Raw genomic sequence first — 11,683 nt, forward strand, 5'->3', positions numbered from 1 at the left:
CGCCCTGGGCATCCCTGGGGGATATGAGAGTCTGGGAGGATGGGTTCACCATTTGGTTACCATGCTAAAGGGAAAGTCAGAGGGAACCGGCCGGTTTTATGCAAGCCAGCGGAAGGTAGTGTAGCAGGAGTTTGGTGTAAGCAATTGCGATGCTGAGGGAGGATGCTCCAGTTTGGAGCTATTTCATGTAGTTCTTTAAATATTAATAACTGGGATTTCTACTCCTATTTGCATTTTACAATCTTTTAAAACGAACACTACCGAATTTTCCTACTCTCAACTCAAAAATAAAACAAAATGAAAAGAACTACCGCCAAAAGAATTAGAAGTAAGAGAGTAATTTCAAGCCCTACTGTAAAACAGAATGCCATTTCACTTCTTCAAGTGCTAAGGAGACAAAGACTTGGATCACCAGTAGAGATCCAGTCCTTGCTACCAACATACCCTCTGTCTCTTCTTTGCCCATTTCTCGGCTCTGCTCCCTCACCTGCTGCGGACTGTGGGGAAAGTGCACTTTTGCACTACGGGCTTGTCCGGGCACTGCTGAGATTGTTGGCTTCTCTTGTGTTAGAGGGCAGATTTTTGCCACATGTGATTGCTATGGTTCCTTCGTCTCCGACATATGCCATGTTTTGAGTTGGCACTCAGTGAAGCATCCACAGTGGGCCTTGCTGAGCTGTGGGCTTCCATCCCAACAGTAAGCACTGCAACTGTGCTGTCAGACTCTAACGTCCCAACATGCAGTCCCTGCAGCAGCAGACCACTACTCTGACAGACAGACCGGGGCTGCACTGATGGAGCCCCCAAAGCCTATTCTCCCCACGTTCACAGTGCATCCCAGCTCTCCAGCCACACCATCCACTCCTCGCAATTCAGCCAAAGTTCTTTGAATTGCTCTTCCTCCACCCCTCAAAGAACACTTCCCATCTCCCCAAGGTGAGGCAAACCCAAGTAGCAAGAAGACAGGCCCAGAAGGCCTCACACTCCCTGACCACAGCCCCCGACCTCAGCTCCTTACCAGTCCACCATGAGGACAGCATCATTCTCAGCAATGAATGGGAGGTCTCCTCGTGCCTCCCACACAGCCAGGCAAATCCAGAGAAGGCACTGGGGCATCGCCAAGGAAAAGCCCCCGATTTCAGAGAACAGGCGACACCTCGCTGGTACGTGGCAGAAGGGATGAGCTGCCAGGACCCAGGGCCTCCTGAGCTGCTTCATCTCACCCTGCACCTGCGACACAGCCAGCACAGGGCCTGCTGCTGGTGGGAGTGGTCGTCTCACCTCCCTGGAGCCTCTAGGCTGGAAACAGGAGGGACTCTGTCCACCCTCTGCAGGGCTCTGTGAAATCCTGAGTTACATCTGGGGAGGCTAAATCCTGAAATCCTAATTGCAGAAGCAGGCAAGGGAGTTGGGGGAGAGAGGCACAGATTGTGACCGGAGATTAGTAAAACACACAAATCTGATTTTCCCCAGGAAGAGCATCCGTCATCAAAGGCTCTTCAGAGACCGGGGTCATAAGCCTTACTTATAAAATGACTGATGAGAAATTTATGCATCCTCCTATGTTCTCTCCTTCTCCCAGATCATACAAATGAATGTTTGTCCAACCCAACAGGGGAGTGGAAGGGAGGCTCCTGGTGAACTCCTTGGATGCAGCAAGCAGAAACTCTAGGGGACTGATGTGCAGTCATTTGCTTATTTGCAGGCGAATACACAATCATGACAGCTCACTTCCACCTGAAAAGGAAGATTGGCTACTTTGTCATCCAGACCTACCTTCCCTGCATAATGACCGTGATCTTATCACAGGTGTCCTTTTGGCTGAACCGGGAATCAGTCCCAGCCAGGACAGTTTTTGGTGAGTGTCCCCAAGCCAGGCCTGGACACTGGTGTTTTGAGACTGACGCTAACCACCCCGAAGCAACAGCAACAACCTCCACGAAACTTCTAGTGCTGCCTCTTTGTTGTGTGACCTGGAAAACAAATTGACCAATTAATTAAGAATTTAATGTTAAGGATTAGGGTTTAGGATTTCTCTCCAAAGAAGGGTTTAAGGAATATCACATGGTCTATTTGATAGTTATTTCCTTGTTGAAAAGCCTTTTTGTGTGGTTCGACATTGCCAGCATGTATCTGTTTTATGTGAGATTTTGCTATGCAGGTTGAGCATTCCTTATCCCAAATGCTTGGGACCAGAAGTGTTTTGGATATCAGATTTTTTTTTTTTAATTTTGGAAGAATTGCATGATACCAGTTGAGCATCCCTAATCTGAAACTCCGAAATGAGCTCCACGGAGCATTTTCTTTGAGCATTACGTCAGTGCCCAAAAAGTTTTGGATTTTGTAGCATTTCAGGTTTCGGATTTTTAAAATAGGGATACTCAGTCTGTAGAATTTTTGGTTCTCACCAAGTATGACTTTGTAAGTTATCAGGCAGTTTTCTTTGAAATGTGCTTGCCACTTTAAAATTAACCACCAAATAATAATCAATGAGATACAATAGTAATAAATTAAATATATATACCTGATAAGAATCTAGAGCAGCATCATTTTACATCCCTAAGACATAAACTAAATTGGGAGAGCTCTAACTCAGGAGGTACCTCGGCCCAGCAGGCACAGTTGAGCGTCTGAGTCTTAATTACCTCGAAGCTCAGCTTCCTCAGATTCAGGAAGATACTAAAGGCCGTTTTGCCAGTCAGTTGTGATCTTGGATGCTCACATCTTTGTAAACTGTAAAGTACGATTCATGAATCAGCATTTGCTATTGCAGTTTCCTTTCCAAAGCAGGAAAATGTTAGCGTGCATTTTATCTTAATGCTCCCCCAGGGTGTAGGCTGGCCAAGAGCTCAGGGAGTTCAGGAGTGAGTGGCACAGGGGTGCTCCCGTCTGATCATCACTCTGCCTCCAGCCAAGAGTCCAGCTTCACTTACCAAGCCTGAGCGAGCGTCAGGATTGTTTCAGGAAGGTGTGGAGGTTGGCTGGTGACCAGGCAATGCTCCCCAAGTTAATGTGCCTGATGAACTCTTTAGGGGAAATTTAGTTGGTAGGCAGAAAAAAAGCTGGGAGGGTATTGCCTGTTATTGTCGGGTTTTTTGGCGGGGAGTGGAGGGAGATTCCCAATGAACGTTAAGATATTAAAGGCCCAAGAAGAAAACTCAAGAGGCTTAGTTTATGATCATGCACAGAACACTTCCCCCTCAACACAGTGATTAACTGGATTTCTAAAAAAAAATCAAAGATCTCTATTGATTCCTTTGGAAGTGTTGATTTCATGCAGGGAATGACGTTCACTGAGTACTTGTAGAGCTGTGAAGGATGGCAATGAATGAAGCCCCAGCCATACTACATGTCCTTGGTGCTGTGCTGGTCTCCTGGGACTGCCATAACCGAACCCACACATTGGGGACTTAAACAGCAGAAATGTATCATCTCACACTTCTGGAGGCTGGAAGGCTGGGATCAGGGTGTTGGCAGGGCTGGCTCCTCCTGAGGCCTGCAAGGGAAGGATCTGTTCCTGGCCTGTCTCCTGGCCTCGGGTAGCTCTTTAGCTCATGGCAGCATCACTCCAGCCCTCACACAGCATGCTCCCTGCGTGCATGTCTGTCTCCAAGGTTCCCCATTTTATAAGGGCATCAGTCATAGCAGATGAGGGCCAATCCCAGTGACCTCATTTTAACTTAATTACTTCTTTAAATACTGTATTTCCAAATAAGGCCGTAATCTAGAGTACTGGAGGTTAGGACTTCAACATATGAATTTTGTAGGCCCACAGTTTGACCAATAGCAGGTGTGTTACACCCCCATCGCCCACACAGGTGCATGCTTATGCAGAAGGCGGGGCTAGCAGGTGGAAGCTATGTGAACTGCAAGAGTCCAGCAGGCCTGGCTCCCAGTGTGGTTAGTCTCGTCTCCTTGCTGGTGAGCTTGGGCACCTTACTAAATACTTTTAAATCTTCAGGCTCCCCCCCCTGCCAAACAGGGATACTGACACCCATCCAGAATGCAGCTTAGACTAGAGTCTGACACTCAGTGGACCCAGTCGCTGGTGCATAATCTGCCAGTCCTGAGGAATGTCCCCTTCCAGGGATCCAGCCTGGCTGTGTGGTCACTGCAAAGTTTTCCTAGTGGCCACAGGCACCATGCATAGCAGGCTCCAGGGGATACTGTTCCCTCTTTGAGGGAGTGACATGCCCAGACCCAGATTCAGATATGGCGCTTCTGTTGCTCTCTGGCTCTTACAAGTCTGCAGTTGGGGGAAAGTCTGTCTCACTTGTTTGCAGGGAGCCCTCTACTTCCAGGTGCATAGTAAATCACTGGGAGGCACCTACTGCCTGTGGTGTGAAATGTGACTGTCATTCTGCTTTGGATCTTGCCTTAGTGCTGCAGGAACGCATCACTCACTCTACACGTCTTTGTTGAGCACTGGCTGTTTGCCTGGCTTTGTTCATGGCAGTGGGAGCCAAAATCAGAGCTGAATCCCTGCCCTCCTCAGTTCACATTCTAAAGGGAAGGGACAATCAAGACACAGAACATCAGCAATCGTCTATCTAAGTGCTGTGAATGTGCTAGATGTTAGCAAAACAGTAGAGGAAGGCGCAGGCTGGGATTAAAATCACCAGTCCCTTGGGAGGCTGAGGGGGGTGGATCGCATGAGGCCAGGAATTCGAGATCAGCCTGGCCAACATGGCGAAACCCCTTCTCTACTAAAAATACAAAAATTAGCCGAGTGTGGTGATGCCTGCCTGTAATCCCAGCTACTCAGGCAGCTGAGGCACAAGAATCACTTGAACCGGGGAAGCAGAGCTTGCAGTGAGCCGAGATCATACCACTGCACTCTAGCCTGGGCGACAGAGCAAGACTGTCTCAAAAAAATAAAAATAAAAATCACTAGTCCCCTTTGTGTGTATCATTTTGGGCTTGTTGTACTGGGGTCCTGGGTGCCAGCATTGACCCGTTTCCATTTTTCACTCTGCCCCGCCTGACCCCCGCAGGGGTCACCACCGTGCTGACCATGACGACCCTCAGCATCAGCGCCAGGAACTCTCTGCCCAAAGTGGCCTACGCCACCGCCATGGACTGGTTCATAGCCGTGTGCTATGCCTTCGTCTTCTCAGCACTGATAGAGTTTGCCACAGTCAATTACTTTACCAAGAGAGGCTGGGCCTGGGATGGCAAAAAAGCCTTGGAAGCAGCCAAGATCAAGGTACTGACTGTTTCTCCTCCCTTCTTCCAGGTCCCCTTGACAGAGAAAGTGTGCCTGATTCTATCCAAACATGAGACAAGGTGCTGTTCCTTCCTACCCGCCAGCCCCCAAATGCTCCTTTCCTTATATTCAAGGCCCTTATCAAGTCTTACTGACAACAGGTCCAATTTCACTCCAGCAAGAGGTGATGGAATGTGAATGGCTTGGGCCTATTTATATTCAAGCCTATTATTTTGGCAGAAGTAACTCCTGCATCTTGAGGGACGACTTGTCTGGTTTTAGTTGTGGAATCTGTTCTTCCACTCGTTTTATCCCATTTCACCATGAGGGTGTCCTCTTCAGGTGACCTTCAGGTCGAGAAGGGGGCACCAATGTAATGGAAGGAGTTTCTCAGCAAAGCACACCCAAGCCCCACTGAGTACATGATTTAAACCCCTTACACCAGGCACATAAATTGTTGTGAAAGCATTACTCTGTTCAAAGCAAAGAACCGTCAAGTATTTAAAGGTGATTTATGCCCAAATCTTAAGAACATTTGAAGAAAACATGTTATTCCAAGCTGCACTGTTTCCTTGGGGAGATAAGAATAACATTCATGGACAGTACATAAAGCAGCATGTGGTGAACTGCTAATTTCACCACACAGAAAACAAACACACAGATCTCTGTACGGAGAGAACAGGAGGTCAGAGCCATCAGGGCGACCTGAAAGTAAAACTTAATCTGTCCTTTGGAAAATCAGCATGAAGGGAGTCCTGGAAGGCATTAGAGAGGCCTCGAAGTGTAAGTCCGACCTCCCAGCCAGGGGCCACAAGCCAGTTACAGCAGAGCAGGAGGCCCTGGTTCCACTGGGAGACCTGCTTCCATCCCATCCACAGCCCTGTGCTTGCTCTGAGGGTTTGACTCTGCTGTCAGGAGTTCTGGCCTGACCTCGCCCATTGGGCCTTCACCATTTCCAAGTGCCAGGAGCCCCTCCCCCACTGTAGTTTCAGCATAGAAGCCCCACTTCCAAGCCTAGCTCTCGGGTTGGAGGAAGGCCTGGCAGGACCCTTTCTGGGTGCTCTCATGAAGGGAGGAAAGGGGAAACTGGAGGAAGGGCCTCGGGCATGGGTATGCTTTGAGGGCCGAGAGGAGGGACAGGAGTGATCTGACTGCACTGGGTGCTAGGGACTGGGGGGCTGGGAGCAGGCTGTTCTCAGACGATAGAGGTTCTTGGTCAACACGTTTGAACTTGTTCCTGCAGACCAGGGGTCCAGAGAAGGTGCTGTGCAGGGAGGAACGAGAATGGAGTCTGGGGAGACGGGGCTTCCCAACACCCTGCACTGTGTTGCTGGAAGGTGCTTGCTTGTCACCTGCCTGGGACATAGACGGTGCATGATGGATAGTGGGCTGGAGCCCGGTCTGAGGTCAGGGAAGAGCCGGAAGTCCCCAGCAGTCACTGAGGTTTTCAGGCTCATGCGTGTGAGTCTAGGAGGAACTTGAGCCCCCGGGTGAATGGAGAGAGCACACCTGTGGCTGGGTGTTCTTGTTGGGTGTCGCCAACACTGTCAATCATCATGTCCGCTCTGCCTCTTGTGGCGGCTGATCCAATCGCCATAGATCTGAATTCTGAATGGAGAGGATGAAAGTGACCTGCATTGTCTAATCCGAGGAGAGCAAGGGTTTTCTAGAATAAGCAGCGTGCCTTGGGCTGGCTTGTGGAATGTTAAGACAAGTTCCCGGGAAGGCAATGGCACTGGGGGTTCCACCCCTGCTGCCAGGAAGGCTCTGCATGCTGGAAGTCACGGTGCATCTGCAGGTATCCAGGCTGCACACCCCGCGGTCAGACACCGGCCATGAGTGTGAATACCACAGCCTAGTGTCAGCCTACTCGAGTGAACTGTTCCATGGAAGTAGAGAGGACTTTAAAAAAAATAGACTGTGTTCACCATTGTTCCAAGTTGGGATCTCCAGAAGCAAACATTGGGTCAGAGTTTGGGGTGTAGGGCAGTTTTTAGGAGTGAACGTTTGGGAAAGGAAACAGGAGGCAGTGAGATTGAGAGAGGAAGAAATCGAACCATGATACTGGCCCAGCAAAGCCCAGGCTAACCCGCTGGGGAGTGTGAGCAGATGCCCAGTGGAGTTGCCCTGTGTCAGGGATGTGGCCAGGCCTTTAGATCCTGCCTTGCTGCCCACCAGATGTGTCTGATTTCCCCAGGAAAGGCCTGACTCTGGCCAGACAGCCCTCTGCAACTCAGGCTGCCAGAAGAGCGGACACCTGGCCACACTGCCTGCAGCTGGGGAGCATGTCCTTCTGGCAAGGAGGATTCCAGGGCGCGTGTAAATCTCCACCACCAGCGCCGTGACTATGCGGGGTCCCAGGCGGGTGCTCCCTGCCACCCGCCCCCACTCCCACTGCACATTCCTTCCCAGTAAAAACGCGTACCCTCAGGACAGAGCAGTATCTTCTAAAGGGCTTGCCCTTCACTTGGTTCCACCCAGAGATAGAACCATTCTAAGCAGTAACTCACATGTATGGGTTTCTTCTGGCGGATCTGCATAGCTCTCAGTGATGGTGGGGAAGGCGGGGATGGCAAAACTGCCATCAAATTTCCAAGGTGTGGCCCGCCTCCCTCAAGCTGCCACATGGTTTTCCCAGGGGGTCCTCATGCCCCTGCCCCTGGCCTGGTTTTGGTTCACCTGTTTCACCTGTTTCCCCTGACTCCTGCTCCACGCTTGGCCTTTCTGCTTTTTATCTTTTCTTTATTCTTAATGGTTGACTTATTTTCTTTACTCTCTTGTGTTTTTCAAGTTTTAGTTAATGAGACTATATTACTTTAGTAGTGGAACACAGGTTGTCTAACATTTTACTGTGCACATTTTTAAACATACAGCAGTGTTTAAGGAGGTTTACAGTGAAAACCTGTCTGCTGTTAACATTTACTTATGCCTGTGTCCTCACCACCTGTCACCTCTCCATCTGTCCATCAATACACCCATCCTCAATTTATCTCTTTTTTTGCTACATTTCAAAATAAATTTCAGATGGCAATGCATTTCCCACTCCATATGTCAGCATGCATGTCATTATAACTAGAGTCCAATACTAGCTTACCGTTTTATTCCTTTGAAGCAAAATTTTTAGTGTCAAATGCACAAATACTAATGGCACCTTTGCTGAGTGTGGACAAATATGCACATTGTGTGTAACTCAAATCCCTGCCACAGTAGAGGACATCACCAGCCTCCAGAAAGCTCACCATGTCTCTTCCCAGGCAGTGCTTGACTCCAGCTTTCCAAACATATCCACTATCTTTATTTCTTCCACCATAATGTAACTCACCTGTTTAGAATTTCGTATCCAAAAAAAAAATCTTCACAAAAATGTATACAAGAATGTTCATAGCTGCTTAATCCGTAAGAGTTAAGATTAGAAACAGTCCAGGTGTCCATCGATAGGTGAGTAAACAAACGGTGGCACATTCATGCAAAGGTACATCACTCAGCCATAAAAAGGACGGTACGACTGATATACACAGCAATATGGGCAATTCTCAAAAGCCTTGTGCTGGGTGGAAGATGCCTTCCCAAAAGAGTGCATTCTGTACCATGATGTTTAATCGCATCCTTTCCTCCTTCCCAGCAGGCCACATCTTAGGGCTTCCCTTATATCCACACACCGTATTCCTTCCCGCTGGTGCACTTGAAGGTAAAGAAGCGATGGGTGCCTTGCAGGGGGAAAGTCCTAATTCTGTTTATGCCAAGATCTTGAGAAATGCCAGACTTTACTTTTTTTTCTTTTATTTTAGGTTCAGAGGCACATGTGCAGGTTTGTTGTATAGGTAACTCATGTCACGGGAGTTTGTTATACAGATCATTTTGTCACCCAGGTACTAAGCCTAGTACCTAATAGTTATTTTTCTGCTCCTCTTCCTCCTCCCACCTTCCACCCCAATGTCTGTTGTTCCCCTCTTTGTGTTCATGAGTTCTCATCATTCAGCTTCCACTTGTAAGTGAGAACATGTGGTATTTGGTTTTCTGTTCCTGTGTTAGTTTACTAAATACAATGGCCTCAGCTCCATCCATGTTCCTGCAAAAGACAGGATCTCATTCTTTTCATCATCTTTTTTATGGCTGCACCATTCCGTGGTGTATATGTACCACACTTTCTTTATCCAATCTGTCATTGATGGGCATTTAGGTTGATTCCATGTCTTTGCTATTGTGAATAGTGTTGCAGTGAACATTCTCATGCATGTGTCTTTATGGTAGAATGATCTGTATTCCTCTGGGAATATATCCAGTTATGGGATTGCCAGACTTTAATAGCAATCATAGCTCTCATGTGTGCCCTGTCTGCAGGCTACCTGGAGACATCAGTGGAGGAAGGCCCTCTCCCAGGCTAAACAGGTGTTTCTCTCTTTTGAGAGGTAGACCTTTAGAACTCCAAGGTGAGCTGACCATTGCCTGCAAATGGTGTGTCCTTACATTCCTATCATATTTTGCAGAAAAAGCGTGAAGTCATACTAAATAAGTCAACAAATGCTTTTACAACTGGGAAGATGTCTCACCCCCCAAACATTCCGAAGGAACAGACCCCAGCAGGGACGTCAAATACAACCTCAGTCTCAGTAAAACCCTCTGAAGAGAAGACTTCTGAAAGCAAAAAGACTTACAACAGTATCAGCAAAATTGACAAAATGTCCCGAATCGTATTCCCAGTCTTGTTCGGCACTTTCAACTTAGTTTACTGGGCAACGTATTTGAATAGGGAGCCGGTGATAAAAGGAGCCGCCTCTCCAAAATAACTGGCCACACTCCCAAACTCCAAGACAGCCATACTTCCAGCGAAATGGTACCAAGGAGAGGTCTTGCTCACAGGGACTCTCCATATGTGAGCACTGTCTTTCAGGAAATTTTTGCATGTTTAATAATATGTACAAATAATATTGCCTTGATGTTTCTATATGTAACTTCAGATGTTTCCAAGATGTCCCATTGATAAATCAAGCAAACAACTTTCTAGAAAAACAGGATACGATGACTGACACTCAGATGCCCAGTATCATACGTTGATAGTTTACAAACAAGATACGTATATTTTTAACTGCTTCAAGTGTTACCTAACAATGCTTTTTATACTTCAAATGTCATTTCATACAAATTTTCCCAGCGAATAAATATTTTAGGAAATTCTCCATGATTATTACTTGACCAACTATATTGTGAGAAACAGATCATAAAGAGCACGTTTTTCATTATGAGGAAACTTGGACATTTATGTACAAAATGAATTGCCTTTGATAATTCTTACTGTTCTGAAATTAGGAAAGTACTGCATGATCTTACACGAAGAAATAGAATAGGCAAACATTTATGCAGGCAGATTAATAACAGAAATACATCATATGTTAGACACACAAATAAAATATTTCCCTGAGGAAAAAAATTAACTGCTTAAATTTTTTGGGAGGAAAAAGAAACATTTCTTACCCCACCCCACACCACCCACTACCTGAACAATAGCCAAGAAAGGAAAGGAGATGTTAAAACAAACAATGTTTTGATGACATTCTCAGCAATTGGCCCATGTGATTGCTGTCTCTGAAACACCGACCACCTCTCCCTGCAGCCAGCGTGTAGTGCTTCAGTGGTGAGAAATTGTAATTGAGTTATTTTCCATTTATTTCCTTGTATGTATTTCATGACTGGACTTACTGCTCTGTCAGCTTTTGTATATGAATCTTAAATGTTCATTAAAAAATAAAAAATGAACTGATCTTGTGGACATATAGGATTCTTTTTTAAAAATTTCATGTTTTGGTGGACTCATTTCCTGAAAGTGGCATAAATGGAACCCATCATGAAATTGCTTGGGAACGAAGCAAAACAAAAGAAAACCTTTACTTGGTGGCTTGTCTCTGGTCCAACCTAATTCCACAGAGTAGCACCTGGAGAGAAAACTTACTTATACCACAGTGAGGGTAGACAGCTAAAAGCAGGTATAGCCCATCACAAATTTCTCAGTGGTGTAGTGCTGCTTGGGCCTCTACTTGATAGAGTCTTCTCTGAGTGTGTTTCAAGGTGGGTGTTTGTTGTGGGCATGGTGACTACCTGGTTCTTTACATATGGGAAGATTTCATTTCCCTCCCCCCAACCCCACTTTTTTTTTGAGACAGGGTCTTGCTCTGTTGCCCAGACTGGTGTGCAGTGGCTCAATAATGGCTCACTGCAGCCTCAACCTCATAGGCTAAAGCAATTCTCCCACCTCAGCCCCCTAAGTAGCTGGGACTACAGGCATGCACCACCATGCCTGGCTAATTTTCAAATTTTTCGTAGAGACAGGGGTCTCACTATATTGCCCAGGCTAGTTCTAAACTCCTGCATTGCCCCTTCATTAACTGGTTTTAGGATTTCACAAATGGAAGGGTAAAGACCAGCAGAAAAGGTGCTCTTCAGTGCTCACATGAGGAAGCATTTCCCTGTTATAAATGATGA

At 46.9% G+C, this 11,683-nt stretch overlaps 1 protein-coding gene across 4 annotated transcripts in view; it reads left to right on the top strand.

The window, feature by feature from the left end:
- GABRA5 (gamma-aminobutyric acid type A receptor alpha5 subunit) overlaps positions 1–10,975 on the top strand; it is a 90,333-nt gene extending 79,358 nt beyond the window's left edge. For 3 of the 4 annotated variants that reach the window (XM_030814463.1, XM_030814464.1, XM_012507153.2), the window contains exons 9-11: positions 1,706–1,858; positions 4,995–5,206; positions 9,694–10,967. In XM_030814463.1, coding sequence (XP_030670323.1) covers positions 1,706–1,858; positions 4,995–5,206; positions 9,694–9,993 — 665 coding nt within the window. In that variant the 3' untranslated portion in view covers positions 9,994–10,967. Of the gene's footprint in view, positions 1–1,705; positions 1,859–4,994; positions 5,207–9,693 lie in introns of all 4 variants that reach the window. The other variant, XM_030814462.1, reaches the window with a different exon arrangement.
- Positions 10,976–11,683: the final 708 nt, after the last annotated feature.

Source organism: Nomascus leucogenys, chromosome 6, assembly GCF_006542625.1.
Source record: "Nomascus leucogenys isolate Asia chromosome 6, Asia_NLE_v1, whole genome shotgun sequence".
Classification (NCBI taxonomy): domain Eukaryota; kingdom Metazoa; phylum Chordata; class Mammalia; order Primates; family Hylobatidae; genus Nomascus; species Nomascus leucogenys.